We start from the raw sequence: 26,800 nt of genomic DNA on the forward strand, positions 1-26,800 counted from the left end.
GATGATATTCTCCCCACTTGGGGCGGCTGTGCCCGGGTTTGGCTCCTGACAACTTCTCTGCCCCTCCTGCCGTCTTGATAGGACCTTCTCTTTATGTCGTTGGCTGTGGAATAGCTGTTCTGCCAGTCTTCAGGTGGTTTTCAGAGTGAGCTGCATGCTGTGTACTTGCCCTCCTGTGCCTGTGGGAGGAGGTGAGCTCAGGGCCCTCCTCCTCTGCCATCTGCCCCTGCTCCTCCTCGTGTGCGTCTCTCAACATCATACTGAGTGCTGGGCCTTATGTGTAACAGGACAGTAATGACCTAGGTAGATAGGTAAATGCCCAGAGGAGGACACGCCGGCATTCTGCCAGGTCAGTAGTGTGGCGAGGAGGCCACTGCTGGGAGTTGAGTGGTGGGCACTGTCACCTCCCGCTGCTGTGGGGCCTGGCGTGCTGGAAGGCTCTTCAGTGTTCCGGCTTTGAGGCGGCCTGGGGCTTCTTTCTCCTGTGCCTGAGTAAATGGGGGTCCGGCGCTCTCTCTACATTCTTCCCTCTCACCCCTCCTCCAGCGGTGGGTGGCTGTTACTTGGGGCAGGCTCATGGATGGAGGGGGGAAGAGGGAGGGCTCAGGGGCTCTTTGAGGCTCCTCAGCTCTGTTGTGGCATCAGTCTTGGGCAGGTCTCATGGGCCTGAATCTCATGGGTGGGGCTTTCTCAGATGTTCTTGGGCCAGCGGAGTGGGATATCCTGGTTCTTCCTCACCTCTGTGCACTGGGCATGTTGGAATTAATTTGTGCATCGTTGGGAAGGGTCTCTCCGAAGGCTGCTGGCATTTCTCATTGTTTGAACTCCAGCACTCTACAGAGGGAGCTTTGAAGATTGTAGCTCTGACCCCATCACCTGCTGAAAAGCCGTCTAGGGCACCCCATGGCCCTCAGGTCAGAGGCTGCAGAGCTCAAAGCCTCCAGCCCCTCACCCTGCCTTTCCTTCAGTTGCTGAAGTCTCCTGTCTCCCGAGCGGCAGCCCATCAGTTTTGAGGGCAGATGACTTGTTCTCCGTGTACTGCTAGAGTTGAAGTGGTGGCTGCCACGGGGTAGGGGCTCAGCAGCTGCCTTACATGGGCGAGCAATGAGTGCAAGCCTAGGAAGCCCTTCCCTCCCCTGCGTTCCAGCAGATAGACACCTGCGCAGCCTGCAGGTTCATATACACATCACTGAGAGGCCTTTCAGCGGACCACCCCTCCTCCCCAGAGAGGAGCCTCTCTCCTGTGCCCTAGCCCTGTGCTCGTCAGTCCTGGCAAGGACCTCACAGTGCTGATACCCTGAGTCTACCTCTGCTCCCTCCTAGTTCCCTGCACAGGGATGTGCCCGCCAGGCCTACCCCACCCAGCCTGAGCTGGGCACTTGGTGAGCCTAGAGGGGACCTTTGCGGCACTGATGCGGCTGCCTCAGCTTTGGGCTGATTCTGCCTTGTGCATGTCGAGTTAAAAATTTAAAGCTGCTTTTCCTGTTTCAGGAACGGTGAGTCATCCCACTCCTTTCGGTGGAGGCAAGGATTTGGGCAGGAAGCATGTGGGGTGTCCTGCGAGGCTGGAGGAGAGGCCCTCTGGGCGCATGGGGAGCCCTGGGGTGGCAGCGGCCCCCCAGCGTCCGCGCCCTGGCCAGCGTGGGCTCCGGGACCCGGGACGAGTACAGTCACGTGGTGGTGGGTGCGGGCTCGGCGGGCTGCGTGCTGGCCGGGCGGCTCACCGAGGATGCGGACAAGCGTGTGCTGCTGCTGGAGGCCGGGCCCAAGGACATGCTCGCTGGGAGCAAGCGGCTCTCGTGGAAGATCCACATGCCCGCGGCCCTTGTGGCCAACCTGTGCGATGACAGGTACAACTGGTGCTACCACACGGAGCCGCAGCCGGGCCTCGACGGCCGCGTGCTGTACTGGCCGCGCGGCCGGGTCTGGGGCGGCTCGTCATCGCTCAACGCCATGGTCTACATCCGCGGGCATGCAGAGGACTACAACCGCTGGCAGCGGGAGGGCGCGGCCGGCTGGGACTACGAGCACTGCCTGCCCTACTTCCGCAAGGCGCAGAGCCACGAACTGGGCGCCAACAGGTACCGTGGCGGCGACGGGCCGCTGCACGTGTCCCGGGGCAAGACCAACCACGCGCTGCACCGCGCCTTCCTCGAGGCGGCGCAGCAGGCCGGCTACCCCCTCACTGAGGACATGAACGGCTTCCAGCAAGAAGGCTTCGGATGGATGGATATGACCATCTATCAAGGTAGCACAATCCCACCCCTCACCTCCCTGGTTACCCCGTTTGTCCATCACAGCCCCATCCCTCCTGCCCCCACCATGGACAGTGAGGATACACTGAGACTAGTATGAGGCTGAGATGATGGAGGTCTCACGCCCCCTGCAGGGCACAGAATACACCCCGCAGCCAGTAAGAAAGGACTTGGAGACAAGAGACTCTCCGGCATCCTCTAGGCCTCTGGCCTCTGTGGTCGAGGGGAGTCAGCTCTTTGACCAGAGACTTACAGATGAGGCACGGAGCATGGAAGTGCCCTGCACGCAGCAGGACAGAGGCAGGGCCTGGGTTGATGGGGGCCCCTGACTGCCTCTACAGGGTTCTCACCCCCGTGTATTAGCTGTTCTTAGTCATTCTATTGAGAGTGGAGGGTGTTTTTCCACCCCCAGGTGGATGTGGATTTCAGTGCCGCAGAGACTTTTGGTTTTAGCCCTACTTTGGAGGCGGAGCTTGTCCTGCCAGGGGAAGGGCAGATTCCATCTTGCTTCAGCGCCCAGTGTGCCACCCACGACCCCTCCTCAAGAGGCAGGGGCTGCGCCTGATCTGCTTGCTCTGTCTGCCAGGCCAGCGCTGGAGCACAGCTTGTGCTTACCTGCACCCGGCACTGAGCCGCCCCAACCTCACCGCCGAGGCCCAGACGTTCGTGAGCAGGGTACTGTTTGAAGGCACCCGTGCGGTGGGTGTGGAGTACATCAAGAATGGCCAGAGCCACCGGGTGAGTGAGCTACTTCCTGGCTGGGGCAGTGGAGAGGGAAGGGAATGAGCAGTCACCCTGGTGGTCATGCTTAGTGTAGGCAGCAGTCGGGCTCTTGTCCCCAGGGTCTCAGAGGAGGTGAGGAGGCCCTCATTCCGGCCACCTGCAGAGAGCCCATGGTGGCCCCTGTGAGCTGAGCTTGTCTGCCCCTCCCCCACCTCAGAGCATGCCCCCAGGACCTTCCACACCTTTTCAGAATTGATAGGTTTGTAATAAGGCTTTAAAAACCTTAAATGTGATCATATTCCATATTTCAACACTACACTATTTTTTTTCATGTTTATTCATTTTTGAGAGAAAGAGTGCAACTAGGGGGAGGGGCAGAAGGAGAGAGAGAGAGAGAAAGAGAGAATCCCAAACAGGCTCCATGCTGTCAGCGCAGAGCTTAATGCAGGGCTTGATCCCATGAACTGTGAGATCATGACCTGAGCCAAAATCAAAAGCCAGATGCCTAACTGACTGAGCCACCTGGTGCCCCCAGGACTACGCTGTTCTCCGTTTAGCAGTGTGTCAGGGTCATTCTGCATCTACATGAAGTTCTGGCTCACTGCTCTCTTTACTGCAGCTGCTTGTTGCAGTGTCTGGGGCTCTGCATTCCGACCACCGTCACAGCGTGGCTGTTGCAGAATGCATCAGCATGTGAAGTGTTCAGTGTCGCACCCACACCTGGGAGCGCCCTTCATAGAGCAGCTGGCTAAGCATCCCCTTCCTTACTCTGGGGCCTGGGAACTGGGTCCCCACCCACCACTCGGGGACATCATGCCAAGGCCATGCTCTTGGGTTTCTTTCTGACTTTTCGGGAAGTGTGACCTGCATGCCTCTGCCTCTTCCAGGCTTATGCCGGCAAGGAGGTGATTCTGAGCGGGGGCGCCATCAACTCTCCGCAGTTGCTCATGCTCTCGGGTGTCGGCAATGCAGATGACCTCAGGAAACTGGGTGTCCCGGTGGTATGCCACCTTCCCGGTGAGTTCCTTTGCCGCCGCTCCTCAGAAGGGGCCTCTGCTAATAAAACGGCTTAATGTAGTTCATCAGCATGGAGTTGGGGAGGGGGCAGCAGTCAGCATTCCTTAGAATGGCCAATTCTTCCCATGAGCCTCACAGGACACCCCTACCCCCCCAGGGACCCCAAGTCTTTGTGTTATTTTTTCCCCTTCCCCGGCCCTACTGTCCCACTGAGAGGCGATGACCCTCCAGCAGCGAGCTTCCACCGGGAAAGCCCGCTGGGCCAGGGTCGGGTATGTCACCAGGGTACCCTAACGGTGAGAGGGGTCCAGGCCTGTGTGTTTTCTGTCCTCAGGACTAGCAGCAGCCCTGACATTAAAGAAGCCAACTCAGTGCTTCAGAGCGTGTTAAGACAATTATCCCAAGCCTCAAATTTATCTTAGAAACTGTCTTTAATGCCCATTAGTACCTCTTATCTCTCTTATAACCCAGCCCCGCCCCCCTGAAATGACCTTTTGTGTATTGAGGCTTTATCACAAGAGGTTTGTAAAAGTGCTGGCCTGTGACTGTGACCTGCCCAGTGCCCCACTGTGCTTGGATGAGCTCACACAGTGCCCAGGAAGACAAGGCCTGTTTCCCTCCTTCCCCGGGCAACGGGTGCGGTTGGGGCCGTCAGTCTCACTGGGCAGTGCCTGCTGGATGCCTGGGCCCTGCCCTCAGGGAGGGTGCTGCATGGCAGGAGGGCAGCGGGACTGGTACAGCGGCTGCCCTGGGAGTGAGTGACAAGGGCAGATGGCTTGGGCAGCATGAGAGGACGAGACTTGGCCAGGAGTGTAGAGATGGCGTCTCGGGAGGTGACCTTTAAGCGGGGACCTGAGGGCTGAGCAGGAGCTGACTTGGCAGATACTTGGCTGGGGTGGGGGGACGTGTTCACAACCAGGGGAGCTGAGAGGCCAGCTAGGCTGCTGAGCCCCCCTTGGAAGCTATTTTTCCTAACCATCCCCTCGCCTTCCAGGAGTTGGCCAGAACCTTCAGGACCACCTGGAGATCTACATCCAGCAGGCGTGCACCCTCCCCATCACCCTCCATTCAGCGCAGAAGCCCTTGAGGAAGGTCCGGATTGGTCTAGAGTGGCTCTGGAAGTTCACAGGTGGGCGTGCTGGTCTGGGACCCAAGGAGTGGAGGGCAGCACAGCCTCCTTCCTAAGGTGCTGAGCAAGGGCTGTGGCCTCACATCACTCGTCCAAAGCTTAGCTATGCCGTTTGCCTCAGCTTTCCCGTCTGCAAAAAGGGGATACATAGTCCTATCTGGCAGGCTGTTGTGAGGACCAGATGAGGTGGCCCAGGGCCTGTCCAGGGTGAGACTCCTGAGCCTGGGTGCCACTCTTCCTTACATATAGACAGGGATGGCCTTGTGCTGGACACCATCTGGGGTCCAAGGCGCCAGGAGAAAAGGCACAATCGGCATCAGTTTCTCAGCAGTTTCGGTTTGTTTTCAGAGTCCCAGAGCAGCCCCCAGGCCAGGAAGTGGTGCTGTGAAATCATACTCAGCATGGGTTTCTCCTGCACTTGCCATGTACTGTGTGCCCTGCCAGTAAGGCGGGTTCCCTGGGGGAGCTTACACTCTGGTGGGATCGACGGAAAGAAACCATGTAAACATGCTTAAGTTTTAAAAAGATCAGGGTTGTTAGTAGAGAATGGTGACAGAGGATATCAGAGAGCTAGGGAGAGTATGTACAAAGGCCCCGGGTCTAAGTATCTGGTGTTTGAAGAACGAATGTGTTGGACCAGGGAGACTATAGCACGTTGAGGAGGAAGCAGGGGTGTGATGGAAGAGACTCGATCACGAGGGTATGCCGGGGCACCAGCAAGGAGGCCACTGGGGCTACCAGTGAGGAGGGGTCTCAGCCTGGGCTGCGGGAGGTTATAGGGGGCATTGCCGAGTACATGGATCTCAGTAGATTTTGGAGCTAAAGTCAGTGAGGCTTTCTGAGGGTCAGATGGTGGGAGATGAGGAGGAGGCAGGGACAGCTCGAATGTCTGACTTAGGCCTTATATGAAAGAACAGCCTGTCAGGTAGAGCCCGGGCTGGGAAAGTTCGGGATGCCGGGCCCCATCAGCCCTCATAGTCGGGTTGGTGGTGGAGGACGCTGTGGGGAGGGCAAAGCCAAAAGGCCCTTGGCATGTGGTGGCTACTGAAACCGTGGTGTTGGGTGAGCCCACCTGAGGGAGAGAGGCCGGAGTTGAGCATGTGGGTCCAGGCACCAGAATGGAGGCCAGGAGGGGCGGGGTGGTCTGCCATGCCTGGACCCACTCTTCTGATCCTCAGGGGATGGAGCCACAGCCCATCTGGAAACAGGTGGGTTCATCCGGAGCCAGCCTGGGGTCCCTCACCCAGACATCCAGTTCCATTTCCTGCCATCCCAAGTGATCGACCATGGGCGGGTCCCCACCCAGCAGGAAGCATACCAGGTGAGCAGCCAGCTTCATCTTGTCATCAGGCAGCATTCTGCTCACTGCAGTAGGGCCCTCGGTTGGGGTGGGGTGAGGTCCAAGCCTCTGCCCTGCCCTCCAGTTGCTCAGTGGGTCCAAGTGGTGAGGGGAGAGGAGGAGGCTGGAGTCTTCGTGAGGCGGTCCACGTAGTTCATGGAAAGGGGAGGCCGTCACCTAGCTGAAGGCAGATGCTCAAGGGGTTCAAACCACCAGAAATAGACAAATGAGGCCAATGGCCCTGGGGTTTCCAGCCCCTGAAAGTTTAAGACAATCAAGTATAAAGCCAGGGAGCAGGAGTGATTCATTGAGGTGATTTTTGATCACTTGGGGTAAGAGGCAAACAAATACTAAAATGTGTCTGCTCTTAACTGGCTTTGGATGTGGAGTCCTATCCCACAGGAAACCCCAGGGCTTAAGCTACTGGGTTGGGAGGTTGAAGGAGGTCACAGCTTCCTCTCGTTTTTCTAGGTGCATGTGGGGACCATGCGGGGCACCAGTGTGGGCTGGCTCAAACTGAGAAGTGCCAACCCCCGGGACCACCCTGTGATTCAACCCAACTACTTGTCAACAGGTAATCAATCCTCCACCCCTTCTGTCTCCCCCCGGGCCTGGGCTTGCCAGGTCATTCGTTCAGTGAATGAATGGGGTTTACATTTGTCTCTGAATCCTAACCCCGGAATGCATTTTCTGAGACCAATCACCCTCCACATTCCCTCGTTCTAAGGCTATAAACTTGGCACCTGCTGCTAGGTAGTGCCCTGGGTTCCTTGAAGTAACCGTGGAATGTCCTATTACACAGCAGGAGAGACTTGTGCTCTTGTTACTCTGAGCTCTGCCCAGAAGCAGATCACATTCCTGGGCCTGCCTCTTTGCCAGCAGCAAAACCAAGTACTCTCCACTGGGCAGGTCTTGCTCAGTAATGACCTGTATGTAGTGTGCTCACAGCCACACTGGCAGGAGCAGGCTGTGTCCATCTAGGGTGCTGCTTGGTTGCAGTCTAACTGGCTGTGAGTAGGTGACAGGCAGTCTGGTGGCTCTGTGTCCCTGAACTATGGTCCCCTCAGGCAGCTTACAGAGCCTGTCTGTGCTCAGAATCAGCTGGCAAAGCCAGCATGGTAAAAGGAGTCACCTCCCCTATTTCTTCTCATCGACAGAAACCGACATTAAGGACTTCCGACAGTGTGTGAAGCTAACCAGAGAAATTTTTGCCCAGAAAGCCCTGGAACCGTTCCGGGGGAAAGAGCTCCAGCCAGGAAGCCACGTGCAGTCAGATAAAGAGATAGATGCATTTGTGCGGGCGAAAGCGGACAGCGCCTACCACCCCTCGTGCACCTGTAAGATGGGCCAGCCCTCTGACCCCACTGCCGTGGTGGACCCACAGACCAGGGTGCTTGGAGTGGAAAACCTCAGGGTGGTCGACGCCTCCATCATGCCCAGTGTGGTCAGCGGCAACCTTAACGCCCCCACCATCATGATCGCAGAGAAAGCAGCCGACATCATCAAGGGGCAGCCTGCGCTCTGGGACAAGGACGTCCCCGTCTATAAGCCCGGGAGCCTGGCCACCCAGCGCTGAGGCAGTCACTGCCTGAGAAGCCTCCTGACAAGCCAAGAGGGTCAGAACAGTCCCTGCCCTCATTGCCCCTGCCTGAAACTGTCTAGAATGTTAGGATTCGATGGCTGAGAATGGGTAATCTCGTAGGGTGGGAGATCGGTATCAGAACAACGAAGCAGGGTTCTTTTCCCCAGCATTTTCCTGTGGGCCCCTCCCCCTGCCTCCTGAAGAGACAGCAGAGGGGACCAGGGGGCAGGCCAGTGGAAGAGGATGGCTAACTCCTGCCATGGGCCTTGTCTTAACAGTCCAGGTCTTGGTCGGACTTGAGGGACGTGGTTCTCTCCTAGACCTCCCTCTTAATTAAGGTGAGCTGCTCCCAGAGCAGGGTGCTGTGCCCAGAGGCTGGGTGCTGGCTAGACCATACCCGGTTCTCAGGGTAGGGGGCATCCCCTGTCTCAGGCTGCATGCTGTAGCTGAGGGGTGTGCATAAGCCTCCAGCATCCCTATTCAGACGGCAAGCTGCCTGCCGGGACAAACACGGGCCTCCCTTGCGCTTCTCGATGCCACTTCCTGTTGGGTCACTCTGAGGGCCCACCTCTCCAGTGCTCTGGGTCTTACTAATAAACACAGCCCGCTGGGAAGATTTCTGGACCTTGTTCAAAAGAAGCTTCCAGAGAGTCTCTTCACTACCCTAGGTTTCATGATTTAGCATTTTAAAAGATTTTCCTGTTACCAGGGAAACCTAGAAACCCAGAGCAGACCCTACAGACCAGACCGTTGCTCCACGCCAAGGCAGCAAGCCTGAGAGGACCCTTTCCTGTCACCCTGGGGAAGCGACTCACAGCAGACAAGGCCGGCCGATTCGTATTCCGCAGGCATCCACAGGAACTGACCGGGATGGAGCCGAGGCTGATGGAAAAAGCGGTCAGGTCACGCTAGGTACCTGATCCTGTAAAAGTGCAATTGCGTGAAGGAAAAAAATCAATTGGCAAAGATTTGAGTTTCTGGGGAGGAGGGAGAAACAGATACCAGAAGCATTTAAAACAGCTCTTTGATCTTTAAAATTCTATAATCCAGTAATGTAATCTAGTAACTTCTTTTTGAATGGAGATGCCTTAGCCAGACTGTTCTCACGAGGTGTAATGAAAATTAAATGCGTTTTGGATGGATTTTTTGGAAGCTCTCCAAGATCACCATCCACACAGCAGGGGAGAAAAGGATTGTCCCATGGAAAGCTGCTGTACTAGACCCAGAACAAGGAGGGGAGGAAAATGGGGGTGTTCCAGGCTTCCCCCCAGGATCAGAGTGGATCGAGGTGGTTTGGAGGCCAGACAGCCACGACTTGTATTTGTGAGAAAGACCTTCCAGGAAGATGGAAAGAAGAAAACCATGACACCTCTGCTTCCTTGACAAATTTTAAGTGGCTCTGGTTTAATCTTACCTGTATCTTTCTGGGTTTTCTGTCCCAAGGGAGGTTCTAAATGTGCCAAGAGATTGATTTCTCCTAGAGAGGTTCCCCATGTGCCCCGGCAGCTGTGGTCCCCAACCATCACCCTCAGCACCTAGAAGCCACCCGCAAGGATGGAGGAAGAGCAGAGGAAGGCAGCTACCAACTTCACTGTTCTTGGGGCCAGTGAGTAACCAGTTAGGTGGGTGGAGGGGTCCAGGCCTGCCTGTAACCGTGCTGACCTTGCCTTGAGCGGGTAAGTCCGGCAACGTAGCTGTTCCGTCCTGTGGTGGCCTCGGTCTCTGGGGCAGTGGCTGCTCCTCTAGAGTGAGTGAGTGAGTGAGTGAGTGAATGAGTAAGTGAGAGTGTGTGTGTGTGTGTGTGTGTGTGTGTGTGTTTGTGTGTGTGTGGTGTGTGTCAGGTAAGCAGAACGGCCTGTGGGGAGAGGAGGTACGTGATCCGCAGGGGTTGGATTGCATCTAGGCCCCTCTCCCACCCTCGGTCACCGAGCCTCGTCCCATGTGATCACACAGTTTAGCCGGATGTAGAAATAAAGAGGAGACTGCGAGTGTTCTGTATCCAGGCCCCACAGAAGTGAAGGTGGACCCCTGTGTAGTTGGGGCTCAGCTACAGGACAGAATCATGTGCTTTGAAGCAGCTCCTGGCTTGACAGGTGAGCATGCAGCGTCTGGCGGAGCGGAACAGTGGCCCGTGTCACAGCTGCGGACTGTCTCAAAGTGCCATTGCTGTGAGGGAACCTTCGGCCTCAGAAGGAGGGCTGTTGGCTGAGGAGGCCAGAGAGGGGAGGAAAGTGCCCATTGGTTTAGGGAGGCTGAGCCACAGTCAGGCGTCCCTTGCCGCCCCCCCCCCCCCCACCGAGATCAGGCCCGCACTCGGGCCTGAAAGGCACCCCCTTAGCAAAGAGCCCAGGATACCTAACAAATGGAAGAATGTACTTTTCAAAAAATGGTTGAGAAAGTGTAACAGAAAGCTGTGTATATACCTGAGCGGGCTCTGGGCATACATGGGCTACTTTGAAGAATGGGTTCAAGCGGCTTCATCAGCAGAAGGCTCTTCCTGGTAGAATGAGGACAGACCGCGAGGGAACAGGAGCCGCTCGCCAGCAGCATGACCGGGAAATGGCAGGTCCTGGAAGCCAGACTGTGGGACTCCTCATTTCCATAAATTCAAATAGCGTCTCCTCTCCAGCCAGACCCTGTTCTTCCCACAAAGGCCATTTCCTGTTTCTACCAACCTCACATCAGATCTAATATCTACATCCTCTTCTCCTTCGAAAACAAAAACAAAACCTAGAGGAAAACAAACACATGCCTTCTCCACTGGCCCCGTTCCGCGACCCGGGCCATCTCCCGTTTCCTCTCCCGCCACCGTCCCCACAGGGTGTCTGCGAGGCCACTCTCGCTGGCGCTGCCCCATTGGAGGCAAGGGCCCCAGGCCTGCTCCCCATTCTCCCCTCTCACCTGCCCTCTGAGGTCCCCAGGAAAGAAGGAATATTATTTTGGAGAAATAAAAACGTTGTCAACATACGAGAGCCTAGCTGGGGTCTGTTTTGAGTCGGGGTGGGAGCTGGAGCTCTGTTAGCTGGCCAGTTTTTAGAACCTACTGCCCATAACATCAGAAACCTTTGTAGGAAGACAAGCAGTTGGCAAAGACACTGAAGGTCCAAAAAATATAACATGAAATAAACTGCCCTGGTTCCCTTTATAAGTGTGGGGTCGGCAGTAAGGCAGCTAAAGCCCACACTGTGTACCCTGGGTACCGAGAAGCATCCTAGCCTCGGGCAGACTCCGAAACGGAATAGCCCCATCTGGCCAGGCTGCCAAGATAGATAGATAGAAACCAGAGAGAGGACCCTTAACGAGGATCCTGCTCATTGTTTGTTAGTTAAGTCAGAGCAGCCGTATCTATCTATTTGTGATATTCTGAAAAACACAAGAAACCAAATGTACTATTTTTATGGAATGGGAGGGGGCCCCAAAAGGAGAGACATTTAATCTTTCTTAAAACAACTTTCCTAAAGCAAAGGAAAACAACACTACCACATCCTCTACAACTTCAATTTTTTTTTGTACCAAGAACAATTTAATGGTTGATGGGAACCAGGCTTAAAGCAGACCTGTAAAGAGCAGTACAGCCTATAAAAATGCCAGTTTTTAAGTAAGTCCTGACTGGGAAAGATGATTGTGGCCTGCACCAGAAAACCCCATCCTGGGAGGGCAATTTGGGCTGCTAAGTCACAGGAAGAACAGTGCCAGCAGAGATGACGGGGTCAGGGGGGTTAGCCCTTTAGGAGAGACTGCTCTCTGCAGCTGGTGCTACCTTCTGCATTAAGGAGCCAGCCAGGAGGGTAAGACAGAGTTACACAGTCACAGAACCTCCAGCGCTAGAGCACCCGCCCGCACCAGATCTTTGCAAGGAGAGCTCCCTAACACAATAAAATTATTACACAGTTTTGTTCTGAAGAACATTTTGCATTTTAATAAAAAAAAAATTATGTCAGGAAAGAGTCATTTACAAACCTGGAAGTGTTTTTGCCTGGATCTGGAGTAAGAATGTCTAAGAAGAGGTTTGTAAGGTGTTCATAACAAAGTGTCATTATTTACAAAACAAAACAAAAAAAAACCCCAAAACCCAAAACGTTAACAGGTCGTGTAGGTAATATTTAAAAATTTTGAACCAAAAACTGCTACCTGTATTTTTGACTGCAGGGACTCCCTGCCAAGGTAAGTCCACAAAGCCGGCATGATTCTTTGAAAACAAAAGGAAGCCTGGATGGGTCTAATGGTCCAGAAGTGGGTTTTCATCAGGAAGTACAGTGAGGCTGTGAGTACGTTCTAATGAAAACTTCAGCCCTCATTCAGTTGCATATAAAAGCCCTCAGAGAGAACACACAGTACAGCAATGTTTTGTAAAAAAAGGCAACAATACGATTTGTGGACACTTGTGACCTTCTCATCCCACAGATCATCGCCTTGCCCCCGCCGCCGCACCCCCCACTCCTTATTTAAGATAAGCAGTGGCAGCTGTCCTTAGGGAGCAAGGGTGGAGAGACTTCAAAAAAGCCTTGTCAGTCAGGGCAGCTGAGGAAACCACCCCGTGACCGCCACAGGGTCAGACTAACAGCCCGACCTACTCTGTAATGAACTTGTCGAAGGGTCAGTAAAATGAAAGTTGCAACCCACGGTGGACCAGAGGCCTGCCCTCAAATCCTAGCACTCGCCCAGAGCCAAGACTAAATCGTCATCTGGTGTATCTTGGGTAAAGGTAGATTTACAGCGACTCAAAGTATTTTAGAAAAATCTCTATAGCGTCAAGTTCTTTTGAACTTAAAATGTTATCCCCCAAAGAGTTTTCATTGGATAAAGGAGAATTGGCTCTATTTCTTCTACTTCTGTACAGCCCGAGTAAAAATGCTAATAATTTCTAGATTTCAGTGGGGAACTACCATTATTAGGACCCATAGATATTGCTGCAGTTCAAATACGGTACAATAATTACAAAATATAGACCATCTCTTTACAAATACAAATTAGAGTATATTACAAGTCATGTACAGTAAATCTATAATTTTTAAACAAACTAGCGTATCTAAGTTTACCTGGTTGCGAGTGCATGATTATTCCAGTTTACAGTTGCCCTTAACCTGACAGCCAGAAACCGACTGACCAACGTTCTCTCTCGTAAACTGGGGTCACGTGACAGCAAACCTTGTGGATAAGGTCCTGCTCTCCTCTCAGGATGACGGCTGGTAGGTGGGTCCTGATTTACACACTGTGTTTCAGAACAGCTAAACAGAAACCAGGAAGCAGTGTACTGGGGGGAAAAGGGTTTAAAAATGGATATGCTGGGCCCAGTGAATGATATGCTAGACTGATGGCTGAGGTAATGACACAGGTGTGGTGATCGTCATCACCTTTGACCGTCCCCACCGTGCCAGCAGGTGGGTGGGCGTGGGTGAGTGCCTCGGGAGCACTCTGGACAAGTGGGCTGGGCTTGTCCCGCCTCCTCGCTGGCCCTCCCCAAGAGGGCTGGACCTGCTGCTTCCGACAGCTGGGGCTGGGCACGTGTGCGCGGCTGTTCCCTACACCAGGTTTATGGCTTCCTTGAGGCATGACATCGCTTGTACAAAAGTCTAATCGAATATGGACTCCACACTAGTGCCTAAACTTTCCTAACTACGAGGCACTTTTTCCCTGGCCCTCAGGCGCCCCACCTGAGGCCAGGGCCAGTCCGCCCCTCCCTGGGGGCTACAGGGTGGTGATACATATCATTTCATCTGCCAGGTCCTCCTCATCCCTTCCGGGGTCAGGCTCTTCATCGCTGTAGCCTGGCCCGAAGTCCTGGAGCTCATAGTCCTGCCGGTGTGAGACCGGGCCCACACCCCCGTTGGCTCGGGGATGTACGGTCCCATTGAGCAGGTTGCTGGCTGCGCTCTCCATCTCGTCGATGGTTAGGTCACAGGCATCGGCGATTTCATGTTTTGTGGCCGATACAAATTTTGGGTCCCTTGCATACCTTCCCAAACCTTCGGATATTAGGACCTGTACGAGACAAAGGAGCAGTGCATCGCGTGAATGTGTTACAAGGCTTTGGGGGTGGGGAGGGATGACAGAGGAGCCACCTCAACTGCTCAGCGTGATTTCCTGTTCGTTAGACCTCACACGTGATATATACAGCTCAATGTAAATGGCTTTGAAGACATCGCGGACTTCAAACACTACATATGGCCCAACAAGAGCGTCACTGGGGAAAAAGATGTCAGGAGAAGCTGGCAATGTTTGCAGGCACAGCACGTGTAATCCTAGGTACAGCTGCTTCACGAGAACTGGCAGTGCTGGGATTTGTCTATTTGTGCTGTACGTCCCCCCTTTGCTTCTGAGCAGTGGGCACTATCCAGACGAAAAGCGACATAGCTGGGCTCTGGAGCCTCCCACCCTCACAACCACCACTGCTCCCACAGGTCCCCCTCTGCTGTGTGGAGCCTGCCCATTCGTGGCACACTCGGGGTGGCAGGGTGGCGGGGGGAGGGTGGCATACTCACTGCTTCCACCAAGCTGTCTGCGCTCCTCTGTTTGTCGCTGTTTTTGTTGCGGAAGCTGCTGGGGACAGTCAGACTAGCTGGTGTGAAAGTTCGGTACGAGATGCCGGGCTCGTCCGTGTACCACGAGCTTCGGTGCAGGGACGGCAGGCTGCCGTTGACCTGGTCCAGGGCCTCCAGCCGCTCCACCTGGATCAGGGGTGCATAGCACGGCGTCCATTCCCGGTACGGAGGAGTCGCTGGAGGGGTGGCCCATGACCGGGTTGAGTGGCTCGGCGAGTACTTCTGGGCTTTACTGGAATCCAGGCCTGCAACTGCCATGATCTGAGGGAAGAGGGGAGGTGGGGAGGCCAGAGGTCCTCAGGTGCAGGCCGCAGGCCGCAGGCCTCACACAGACCAAGCAGGAGGCACCGCTGGACAAAGGCAGCCTTTGACAATGACTTCAAAAGGACACAAGCAGGGGCACCTGGGTGGCTCAGTTGGCTAAGCGTCCAACTTCAGCTCAGATCATGATCTCACAGCTCGTAATTCAAGCCCCAGGTCGGGCTCTGTGCTGACAGCTTAGAGCCTGGAGCCTGCTTCGAATTCTGTGTCTCCCTCTCTCTGCCCCTATCCTGCTCATACTCTTTCTCTCATAAATGAATATTAAAAAAAATTTTTTTAAAGGACACAGGCAGTAAAATCTGGCGTTCTAGCTGTCTGTTCTGTTTTCCCAAATCTATAACGCACTGCCTATGACTGTTCGCAAGTAGGAATCAGCCACTAATTCATGAAACTACTGCCGAGCAGCGGAGAATTAGGGAAGACATTGGCCCTGTGGTGTGCGAACATACCAGCCAGGGCACTCTACGTTTAAATATGCGAGTCCATGCGGGGCAAATGAGCCATTCCCAGCCCCAGGAAGGAGCACAGCTGCTTCTCTCTAGTGCCAGTCATCACAGCGGCCGGCACAGGGGCTTCTGGGAAGCCTCAGACACCGGCCCTGCCCCTCTCACGTGCAGCAGCACCACAGCAGGTCCGTCCTGGCACCCCCTCGGCACAAGGATGCCCGGTCTTATGAACAGCAAGGGCCTGTGGCCCACCTGGATGCCGTGGCCACCCGAGGGAGGGAGGGTGAACACACGGACCAGGCCCTCATTGGGGCGGGACAGCAGAGGGAAGGACGTTTTCACACGTGTGCCTGCGTAGACCTCTGTGCCTACTTGGTTCGTGGCATTGATGGCTGGGCCTTCCCAAATGTCCTCTTGTAGTAAAATAGGACATGAATAAAAATTTATAATATAAAAACCAAAGGCAGAAAAGCAAAAAGTTGGCAGCGAGACCTGTAGTGGAAGCTAGCGTTCGTGTTGTCATGGAGGGTGAGCTAGCTCTCTGCAAATGTACAGACTGGGTGCTCCCTGCACGCCTCCCACCCCGACACGTGCACACAGTGCACAGCATCTCTGATGCGCTCTTTTCAGAAAGAAAAAGTACCATATTCTTGTCCTTGAGGCAAAGCCCCAGGTGAGTGGGCTGCAGCCCCATCCTCGCTCCAGACCCTGAGCCCCTCCTGTCCAACCACCTCTCTGTGGGTGGGTCCTGCTCCCTGGGCCACAGGCCCCTCACAGGTTGGGGCTGGGGTGGTACTCACCCACCCTTTAGGCCACAGAGCCCTGCCCACAGAGGGCTCTAGAGACACACTTTAATGAAGGAACAAGGTCTCAGAGCAAACAGAGGGCAGCACTGATTGTTCAGGACCAGGCAAACGGTTGCCACGCCCTGGGTCAGGGATTGTACCAGATCCCTCTTCAACACCCGGGAAAGAATGCAGCATGCACCAAGGTCGAGAACCCAGCTTTGGGAGCTGGCAGCCTCGGATTCAAATGCCAACTCGGTCCTACACCCCCTGTGTGAGCTCAGGCAAGCCACTTCCCTCTCCCTGACATTTGCTCATCTGTGAAGCGGGTTGTATCTATTTGGCAGGGTTGCTACGGGATTGAACCGGCGTGTTTGTGAAGGTTGTCTCCATCCCTCCCGCTGCCGGCAGTCAGAGAGAAGGGGGTGTCCTGAGGGTGGGTCCCACGCAGGGTGCCCGTCGGGCCCGTGGAGTCCAGGCCAGGTGGGCCAGCTCACCTGCTGCTGCATCAGGTGCAGGGGCAGGGCTGTGCGCTGGGGGAAGGCGGGGGGCGGCGGGGCCTCCTCCTGGCTGCTCTGCCGGCGCAGACACTCGAAGTTGAAGGAGGATGTCCGGCGGGCTGAGAAGTGAAGCACACGAGCACTTGTGAACCAGGCGCTCAGTGGGGACCCCAGGGCGCTGGGGTCAGGGTGGCCCACCGGACGTTCAGCAGAGCCCAAGAGGAAGCAAGCAATAGGTCCGAGGGAAAGCATCAAGGAGGTGAGGCCTCAGAACCTTGAGAAGGAGGCTGAAGAAGCCGCCTGGCCAGAGGATGTTTTTAACAGGTTCAAGCTGGTTTCTTGTAAATGTAAAGCCGGTTCTCATGGGGCAGAGCTAAAGGCTCCAGAGTGTGGCTGTTCTGAGTCCAAACCCCAGCCCTGTGTATATGTTGTGGGACCATAGCATTTCAGGCCAAGACACAGCGTCATTCTAGAATCCTACAGCTCCTTGCTGACTGGCCGCCTTCTCACCCTGCAGACACCCTAAGTGCCTATGGGGGGCGTGGCATCTCACTGGCGCTCCCGTGCCTCTACCTGCTTTAAGGGGAGTGACTCACTACCAGCTCAGCCAGATACGAAGCAAATTCTTTTGTTGGGAAAGACCCAGCTTCTCTAGCCCTGAAGATAGAAAAGAACACCTCTGATGATAAAGACCCCGGCTGTCCTATTAACACCCACTTTAAATAGAGAGGCCCCCGCATGGGGTTGAGCAATGACAAGAGATGCAGGTCATTCCGAATTCTAGGCCCCCAAGCACAGGCCACAGGCTGCCCTGGGAACAGCTCCACCCTCCAGGGCGCTGGCTCGCTGCTTGGGGGCCCCGCTGATAGTTCACGAGGCAGGAGCGAGGTCTCTTCAACCTCTGCTTTCTAAGTTCCCCGGGTATTTCTCATGCCCCAGCAAAATGCTGCACACCCCTAATTCCTGTACTGGGAAACTATGGGGGCGAGCCTCCTGGGACCACACATGGGAGCTGCAGGAACTGGGTTCTCTGATCTCTACTCTCAAAGTGCAGGAAGCCTGGGCTGAGCCCCTGGCTGGCTCTGCCCCTGTGGGCATGCTGGGCCCCCTCCTCCTCGTTGAGTTGCCTATGAAGGACACAGACAGCTGCACCACAGCTGCTGTCCTCCATGCACCACACAGGGGGACGGGCCTCCCCTGTCTGCACACCCTCTAGGACCGTCCTCGGATCAGATGGCAAGGGCCAGAGGCTTGGAGCCAGGAGAGGAAGCCACCAGCCCTCTCACTTGGGTAGTGCCTTTCGGTTTTGAAAAACAGTCCATGTACACCCATCATCTCATCTGCTGTGCACAACCATCTCTGACTGGGGAAGCAATCCCACTGCAGCTGAGAACACAGGCTGAAGACTTCCATGTTCTCCTCCCTGCCCAAGGTCTGAATTGATGGGCAGCAAAGCAAATAAAATACGTTTTATTTATTTGCCCTTACAAATAAAAAGGGCTTCTGCTCTAGCCCGCTCAGCTTCCTGCTTCACTAAAGCAGAGCCTCTGAATGGTGGGCATTAATGTGGCCACTATAGGGGAAACGGGGAGGTCCAGGGAGGGCAGTGGTCCTCACGTGGGCCAGGGGCTCTGCCTGGCCTCACCTGCGTGTGTCATCCGGTATTTATGGAGTTCGGGATTGCTCTGTTTAGCAGCATGTGTTTGGGGCCACAGAATAAAATATTAACCATGGAAATGGGTCTGATTACACTCCCAGCAGGGCAGTGGCAGCTGGAGAGAGGCAGAGGGCCCCAGGCGCCACCCAGCCGCACTTGTTATTGTACACAGAGTTAGCAGACTCGGAGCCCATGTGTCTTGGCTATTTTTGGTTACTGATTAGAGTCCTGCTCGAAAATATGCTTCACTCCTCAGAAACACCAGGAATGGTATTTTGCGACCATCACCAAAATGCCCCCGTATGCAAAATCACACTTCCCGGCCAGGAGCCGACAGGGGCCACTGCTACATTTCTTACCCTGGCCCAAGTTCCTCACTTGGGGCGACCCAGATCTCCTGCAGCACTGCTTAGGCTGCCTGCACAGGAAAACCAGGTGGGGAGCGGCTGGACCCTGCCTCTTCTCAGTAGAATGGGATTCCTCCAGCCCCAGGGTGGGGGTGCTGACCCTAGAAGCCACCACCAAGGCCAAAACTTGCCCTGTGAGCAATGGCATTGGCTCACCCATGGCAAAGATAAAAATAGGTGGACGGGGAGGTGAGAGGGGAACTCCCTGGTGGGGACTGAGAAGAGATGGACATCAAGAGTCCCCAGGTGGCCCTCAGAGGGGTGGGGCATGGTGGGGCAGACCTGGGCTCAGGTCCAGCTCTGCACAGGGCTGATCCCTTCCGCTCTCTGAGGGTCAGTTACCCCATGGGCAGAGAGGACCTGACAACAACATTGTGCGTATCACGTCTACCTCAAAGGATGGACCTCGGGCTCAAAGGCAACGATACATGCACAAAAAGCCCCTTATCAGGTGCCACATACTACATACACAGACCACACACTGCCTTTCTCTGTGTTCAGAGAGTCAAGAAGGGCACTAAAGTTGTTCGAGCTTCATCACATAGGATACGGATGGAACAAAAAGGAAAGCCGATAGGGTCTCCAACCAGGGGCCTGTGTCTTGAGGGCTGACAGTCCCTAACACAGCAGGACCACATCTTTCACACTCCCCCGGGGGGAGGGGGAGGGGCACACTGTTCTCTGGAAGGCTTCACCCAAAACAAAAAATCTGGCCTCACATGTTGGAGTGGGAGGTAGTAGGCGTCTCCTTGGAGATCTCCGGGAGTCATAGCAAACAGGTGAGTCATCATCCTCCAAGAAGCCTTGGGGGTGATGGTAGCCTCGAGGCCGCTCGAAGTCCCAGTTGCTGCCTGGGTATCTGTTGTAGTAGCTGTAGCTGTAGTTCTGCCTGGTGGTCAAGAAGGCCAAAAGAGAGGGTAAGGGGCACCTCAGATCCTAGTCTGTCAGCTTGGACAGACCCGCCGCTACAGTCCTCCCCCACCTTTCTTGAACACCCTGGACCTGCTGAGAGCAAGGCAGTCCTCGGCGTCACGGAAGATTCAGGGCCCCAGTAGCAGGTGGTCTGAGAGAGCGGCCTCCGTGCTGCCTTTCTGGCCCTGTCTCTCCTGCTCCCGCTCTCCCTCTGGCCCAGAGTCTGTGCTCTGCCTCATTTCCCAGGGCAGTCCAGCTGTTGTGCAGGCGGGCCGAGGCTTCAGGGGACGGGGCCAGGACACGGCCAGGCCTCCTACCATCAGAATGGGCTGCAGAGCCGCTCACCTGCTCCCGGCCGGTGAGCCGGCCTCCTCATAGCTCTCCTCACCACTGAAATACTCCTGCTCCTCCAAGCAGCGGGGGTCCCTGAAGTAGCCATGTATCTCTGGATCTTCCCGGCAAATAGTTGGGAACTGCTCATCTCCTGAGTCAGACCTGCAGTTGTGAGACAGGGCCTGAGCACCTGAGCGCCTAGGCAGGCGGCAGACACCTCCTGCAGCCAGGCCTCTGTGTGCGGCTAGCATTCTCCTCCCTCAACCCCCACCTCAAGCCCTTGGCTTCTCCCCGGTGTACCGGGACTGGACTGCTCAGGCTCCTTGTGTGAGCACATCTCTCTCTCAGTACCCTGCACAATGCCGGTGCCAAACCACTATGCCCAGGGGCCATGGAGCCAAAAGAGTTGGTGTAATTTGGGGGAACAGAACAAAGAAATGGACATAGAGGCCGGCAGGGATCAGCAGTCCCATGGAAAAGGCTCTAATCCTTCCTACCCTGGCCTGTGTGACTTCAGGGTCTGGAACAAAGAGGCTCCCTAACCAATTTCCCACTGTGTCCACCCCGAGGAAAAGGGACAGGGGTTTGTGACTCAGTATCCCACGGGGACTCATACGTGTGACACCCACCAAGTTTTCAAAAGCTACCTTGCCCACATGGCAAGGCTGTCATGCTCTCTCCCTGAAAGCCACTGTCCTGGCCTTGGTCCTCAGAAAAGCCAGCCAGGCTCTGTTACACCAACTCCCTCCAAAGACAGGGCCATGCCCCCTCCAAGTTCAAGCTCTCAAGCTGTTCCTGAGCAGCTGGTTTCACTTGATATAATGAAAGCAAAAGACCTAGCCTCCCCATTCCCAGTAAAGTGATCATCCCACTCACAATTCAAGCCACATTAGCAAATGTGGAGCAGGGTACACTGCACATACGTCAGGGGCTCCAGGGGAAAGAGAGAAGACCTGGTTCCTGGTCTTCAGGAGACTGGGGTCACTTTCTTATCAAGTCCCCACAAGAGACTTGAACTCATATAGCAGCAGGAATTGGCCGGCCTCCCAGGGCTGGGCAGCCGGAAGTGCACAGTGGGCGCTAGCTACACTGTAGTGAGGCCCGTGGGCACGCTGGCGCATCAATACTAGTCCTTGGATGGTGACACAGTCTACACACCTATGGACCTGAGAGCTCATTTGCTTACAAAGGAGCAGCTACCTCTGCTCCTGGAGTCCACAGCCCCAAGAAGCTGCATCTAAGGAGGCTCTCGTCCCTCAGCGTTGAGGCCGGTCGGTCACATTTACAACACAGAGTATTTAATACACAAACACAGGCAGTGTGCACATACCTAATGTAAGTTTCATAATAGCGGGTTCTATCCAGGACAAGCATAACATGGGAGGGAGGGAGGGAGAAGATAAAAGTTAAACATTTCCAACAAAATTTAAAATGCAGATATCAGGCTAGTCCCTAGAGCAAAGGTCAGCAAACTATGGTTTATAGGCCTTATACTGTCCATGAGCTATGAACAGTTCTTATACTTTTAGAGGATTGCAAAAAAAAAACAAAAAACAAAAAACAAAAACCAAAGGAAGAAAAATATTTCATCACATGTGATTATATGAAGTTCACATTGCAGTACCTAAATAAAGTTTTATTGGGATATGGCTTTACCCATGCATTTACGCATGGTCTGTGACTGCTTTTTCTCTACAGCAGCAGAGCTCAGTGGCTGCGATGGAGACTGTACGGTGCCCAAAGCCTAAAATGTTTACCATCTGGCCCTTTACAAAGTTTGCCAACGCCTGTCCCCAAGTGTGTTGGCATCACTGAGAAAAGTAGAGTTTGTACTGCTGCTGTTTCAAGGGGCATCCCACTTGGATGCCTGGTGGCCCTTTATCTTCTGAGTGCATCACTGGCTAGTACCTGATGAGGCTGTGAGATCACAGCACTCCCAGGTTCTAGTGCAAATACCTCCTGGGAATCTCCCATGTGTGCCAGAGTACAGGGAAAAAGAACTGCCTTGGGTACACACTACATTGCCAAGTGCAAACACGTTTTAAAGGTTACCTTTTAATACTGGACCTTCTTTGAGGCTCACGGTCACGCTTGTGGGAGGAGTGATGCCCGTTTTCAGACATATGCTCAAGGTTCCCAATGCTGGGCCGCTTTCCAGGGGCAGCTTTGGACATATTGGCATTATTGAGATTGGCATTTGTTGAGCTGGGAGCTTGCTTTCCTATGGAATTATGGTTATGATGGTTATGACACACCGAATTTCCTGCTGGAGGAAACAGCGGTTTCTCAGTATCACTTGCAGGTGGAATTGAAGGCCTTTGGACATGCAGGGGACGGTGGGTGGTATTGGTCTGCTGAAGGGAATCTCTCCTATCACTATTAACATGATTGACATGGTTTCCAAGCAGGGCACCATTTCTCTGCAAAATAATGGGAGACAACACCAGGTAATTTAACAAGTATTTGATGCAGGCTAGCTATGTTAGGTAACTTTTTCTACACGAAAAACAAATTCTAGGTAAGCTCCGTAGGATCCCTGTAAAAACAATCTGAGTTTCTCACAGATCAGGGTGAATGTGTCTGCGTGGCAGCTGGTCCCCCCTGAAATGAGGAAGGTTACCGATTCCTGAGCTGAGGAGCAAGCTCTTGGCTGTCACGCGAGTGTGCTCTTGCAGTCGCTCCAAAGTCAGGTGACTTATAACCCAGCAGGGCTGGCTGGCTGGCTGCGGTTGGGCAGGGCTGAGGGGCTGGGGGCTGGCTGGCAGATCAAAGAGCTGGCCCAGGGAAGAAGGGGGTAGTGCAGGTAGGCAGCTGCTAGCGGAATGCAGGACACTCGGCCATACTGGCCAGGCGGCCACGGCCAAGTCCCTCTGAAGCTGCCACTGTGGGCCAGAGGGGTGAGCTCAGGAAAGGAGCAGGCCTGGCCCTAGAGGAAATGCTGAAGGTCTGCTGTGGGGAGAGCGTGGTCCGTAGCCCCTCTAGGCCCGGGGGCTGCTTTGCATTCTCCAGGCTCTTTTGTGGATCACCGACTGCCCAAACTGGAGTCCTGCCCTACTATTTCCAAGTGGCCAGTGTGTAGCTAGGCGTGGAATAATTACTTTGAATACATCTTCTTCTTCTTCTCGTTTTGTTTCCTCCGGCTCGTCATCTTGCAAATCACATGATATAGCACGCCGGATTTCTGGCCCAATGTCATGCAGTGTCCTTAATCCTGCCTAGATCAACACAAATGGCAAAACGGATTAGACAACATGGACGCGCTGGGCCCGGCCTGGATCCTGGCTCTGCTCCTGCCTGATTCAGCTGTGGGAAGTGAAGTTTCTCCAAAGGCAACCTGGGGAACTGACTACTCGTGTGAATGTGACTGATGGGTCCCTGAAGCCCCAGGGCGGAAGGGTGTGGTCAGGAATTCAAGATGGTCCTAGGCTGGGATGCTTGAGGCCTTCAACCCAGTAACCTCCTTCTCAAATACCCACACTTGTAGGGAGCAATGTCTGCCATGGCCAAGAGCACGTGCTCACATCTAAATGACAGAAGGAAGGCCTGCAGAGTCCTCTCCCAGAGCCCCAGAGAGGGCAAGGAACACAACCATGCCATGCTACAAGAACTCACTGGCTGTGTCCAGGACAAGGAGACCTAAGTCCAAGTGCAGACCGAGCACCCACTGGGGCCATTGGTTCTGCTAGAAAGCCATGGGAACGAGGGAGGGACACCGCACACTGCAGTCACCAGCACACTCAGGACCATGACGAGATGGGTTGACATGCACACAGACCTGGGCCGCTGTGCAGTGCCAGCCTCTATGGCCATCCGTGGTGCCCCGGCCTATAGCCTGGGGTCAAGCCAAGAACTTGCCAACAGTTGGTTCATCCTCTTGAAGACCACAACACATTGAAAGGCGCTCACCAGCCTCTGGGGGCTGTGCAGGACCCACCAGGTGACCTCTCCTTGGCCCTCACAGACATACTCCTTTTCCTAAGCCTCTCGCAATTGGCCTACCTTATACTGGGCCCGGTTCCACTGGGTTCCATTGGGACAGGCCCTGGGAGGAGCCCTTCTTTTGTTCTCAACTTTGTTAGGGAAACATTAGAGGTGCTTATGCTATGTACATGGTAAGTGGAGTTGCTGGCTCTGAAAAGATTATATTTTGATCATCAATTTGAAGAAAAAGAGCATGCTGACTTCAAAGACTAATAGGGACGTTACAGCTACTTTATCCTTTTCCACAGAAAGACTTACTTCCTCCCTGCCGCCAGGCCTAAACCCACCTGTCCTATATTCGGCCAGGACCCCCTCATTTGCTGGCAGTCCTCCAACTCAGCAGCCACACTGGAGCATGAACCCCAGCTGTATGGGGGCCACATCTGTAGTTAACACTCCACATCAAGGTGGTTGGCAGGGGAGCACTGGCCTAGAGGCAGGTCATCGGGGGAGGGGCCCACCTCCTGGCCCCTCCTTCATGACCCCCAGTAGTGTGAGTAGGGAGGGGAGGAGACGGTGGGGATGGCGGCTATGTCTAGCCAGATCCCATAGGGCTGGTGCCCCCGAGGGTGGGAGTGCTCAGAACTGGTCTCCAGACGTTGATGGTGACAGTAATTAGGATGTAAAGTCCTACAGGAATTTCTTAAAAGACTCCTGTGAAAACAGCCTCATGCATATGAGATGATGCTATTCAAAATGGTATACCAGGCTAGGTCTGGTTTGATCCATTCCTTGGATAAAGGAGCAGGGACTGTCTCCATTTCATGAATTATGGGTGAAAGAGCTGCCCAGATTCAGAGCTCTCAGGTTCTTGGCTAGGAATGCTGTGGTCTTGTAGCGGAAAGATACACGTGTTGGGGCCAAACCCAGAACAGTTTGCAGTATGGTCACTGAGGCTGCCTCTCACTCTCTTGTCCCTCTGACCACAGGCATGAGATGCATGCGCACACACATACACAAACACACTCACACATATGCACACGCACACTTTCCCTCTTTCAGATCCCCAGGTCCAGCACATTTGAGCTAGCGGGATCATCTGGCTTGGAGGTAGACCCACTTGCCATTCTCTTGGAAACAGCAAAAAGGCAACTCTAACATCAAGTGGGGGAAAGCTCCTTCACACAGAGCTGCAGGCATGTGCAGAAAGGTCAAGCCCAGCAGTATCAAACAGCCTGTGGCTCATCCATTCAGTATCTTCCAGAGCATGGCCATCAAGGGAAGGTGAGCTAAGTCAGGGTTTCGCTGTCTGGTTTTGAGTTACTGGGAGGAAAGGGCGATCACAGACCTGAGGCTCCCAAGTCAAAGAACAGGTTTGAGACACCCACTGCCTTGTCCACAGAATAAACATAGGTGACAAAGCACTAAGTCAACACCCCCAGGTAAATTATGCATATGAACGCACGCCACAAGGCACCATGGTCTAGGAAACACTCCTGAGTTTGAAAAACAACAGATAATCCTGTTCACTGTCATTCAACTGATCGGACTAGGTCTGATTAAAAGAAATAGAAAACTATTTATTTGGACAATTTTTAACATCATCCTCTGTTGACGGGTTGACATTTCACTGAAATACACATATAATATAATTGCATCATAAAAACATAAACGGTCTCCAGCATGTCTTCAATGGTACACGAGATCAGGAGAGTGGTGAACAGACACAGGACAGAGAATTTGTTTGTGACATAAATCATGGAGAAAACTGAGAGGCAGCTCAAGAGGCCACTTCCAAGGACAAATAATGACAACATATTTATTAAAGAGACATCAAAGGAGGATAGAAAGCACCACCCTCCCTCGACACAAAAGCAGAGGTTTAGAATTCATGGTTATGTTTTGTTTGCTCCACGCAGGAAGAAGCACATCTTCTGCGAGTCAGGGCCTGACTTGACTCTTTCGTGTGGGATCTGGGGAAGGATGGGGCGGAGGGCTATGGGGGAATAGGGTGTCTGTCAGGTCTGGGAATGAGGGAAACAGATGTTCCCAAACTTGAACTGAAATGAAGCTTAAGCACAGCACCCTGAATTTATTACATATCACAAAACATGATAATGAAAGTTTTCTAGCACACATATCAAGCTAACAGGTAGCTTAGGCTGCTCCAAAAATTCCATAGGCACAAATTCCAATCCCAGAAAACTATCTTAAACTCTTGAAAAAATTACTTTTTTCACAGCCCTAAAAAAACCAAAGGAACATTTTTTTAAATAAACACTTTACAATCAGTAAAATGATCTCTTCTTTCATTTTTCATCTAGGTATCTACCTCGATCGGCAAAATACTACTTTAATTTGAAACGTGGTCGTTTAGCACTTAAACCAACACAATGAAAGCCATATAAAGTCATTCCATTCACATCACAGTAGAATTATGGTTTTGAATAAACACAGAATTGCTTGCTATAAAATAGAAACATTTTTGATTTAAGATGTCCAATCATATAAAATATTAAACAGAATTAAGCCTAGTTTCCAGTTGATTTTTAAATTCTAGATGGTATCATAAATATCTTTTAAAAAAAGAAACGTTGGCGCTTTGCCTGTAGACTGCTGCTTTAAATTTTAGACACCATTTAATTGGAATTTTATAGGTACTCTATAGAATGATTAGGTCACCAAAATAAACAAAAAAAAACTATAAAATCTCTAAATATTTCTGAAGCAATAGCATAAAACTATGGTATTTTAACATCAAATATGAACATTCATTTACCTTCCTTTCTCTTGCCCACTGTTAGGGTGAGTTCTTCCTACCTGGCTGTGCACATGTGGTCACGCTGGCCACCTTTCTAAGCTAGCTCCACCAGACACACAGGGAGCCACCTGCTCTCAGCACCAGAGAAAACACAGACAGACGCCACCTGC

General features: G+C 53.5%; 2 protein-coding genes across 4 annotated transcripts in view; one reads left to right on the forward strand and one right to left on the reverse strand.

Annotated features, from left to right (window-relative positions):
- Nucleotides 1-9,187, forward strand: part of CHDH (choline dehydrogenase) — a 36,151-nt gene extending 26,964 nt beyond the window's left edge. The window contains exons 2-8 of the mRNA XM_077749456.1: nucleotides 1,492-2,248; nucleotides 2,842-2,993; nucleotides 3,866-3,995; nucleotides 4,990-5,124; nucleotides 6,303-6,445; nucleotides 6,935-7,037; nucleotides 7,621-9,187. Coding sequence (XP_077605582.1) covers nucleotides 1,546-2,248; nucleotides 2,842-2,993; nucleotides 3,866-3,995; nucleotides 4,990-5,124; nucleotides 6,303-6,445; nucleotides 6,935-7,037; nucleotides 7,621-8,039 — 1,785 coding nt within the window. The 5' untranslated portion in view covers nucleotides 1,492-1,545 and the 3' untranslated portion in view covers nucleotides 8,040-9,187. The remainder of the gene's footprint in view (nucleotides 1-1,491; nucleotides 2,249-2,841; nucleotides 2,994-3,865; nucleotides 3,996-4,989; nucleotides 5,125-6,302; nucleotides 6,446-6,934; nucleotides 7,038-7,620) is intronic.
- Nucleotides 9,188-11,804: 2,617 nt separating this feature from the next.
- CACNA1D (calcium voltage-gated channel subunit alpha1 D) overlaps nucleotides 11,805-26,800 on the reverse strand; it is a 311,617-nt gene continuing 296,621 nt past the window's right edge. For 2 of the 3 annotated variants that reach the window (XM_077749464.1, XM_077749467.1), the window contains 8 exons: nucleotides 23,047-23,163; nucleotides 22,001-22,368; nucleotides 21,279-21,305; nucleotides 19,961-20,110; nucleotides 19,423-19,592; nucleotides 16,637-16,758; nucleotides 14,528-14,848; nucleotides 11,805-14,027 (listed from right to left, as the gene is read on the reverse strand). In XM_077749464.1, the coding sequence (XP_077605590.1) occupies nucleotides 13,734-14,027; nucleotides 14,528-14,848; nucleotides 16,637-16,758; nucleotides 19,423-19,592; nucleotides 19,961-20,110; nucleotides 21,279-21,305; nucleotides 22,001-22,368; nucleotides 23,047-23,163 (1,569 nt within the window). In that variant the 3' untranslated portion in view covers nucleotides 11,805-13,733. The remainder of the gene's footprint in view (nucleotides 14,028-14,527; nucleotides 14,849-16,636; nucleotides 16,759-19,422; nucleotides 19,593-19,960; nucleotides 20,111-21,278; nucleotides 21,306-22,000; nucleotides 22,369-23,046; nucleotides 23,164-26,800) is intronic. The other variant, XM_077749470.1, reaches the window with a different exon arrangement.

This window comes from Crocuta crocuta, unplaced genomic scaffold (assembly GCF_008692635.1).
Source record: "Crocuta crocuta isolate KB4526 unplaced genomic scaffold, BGI_CrCroc_1.0 scaffold463, whole genome shotgun sequence".
NCBI lineage: Eukaryota > Metazoa > Chordata > Mammalia > Carnivora > Hyaenidae > Crocuta > Crocuta crocuta.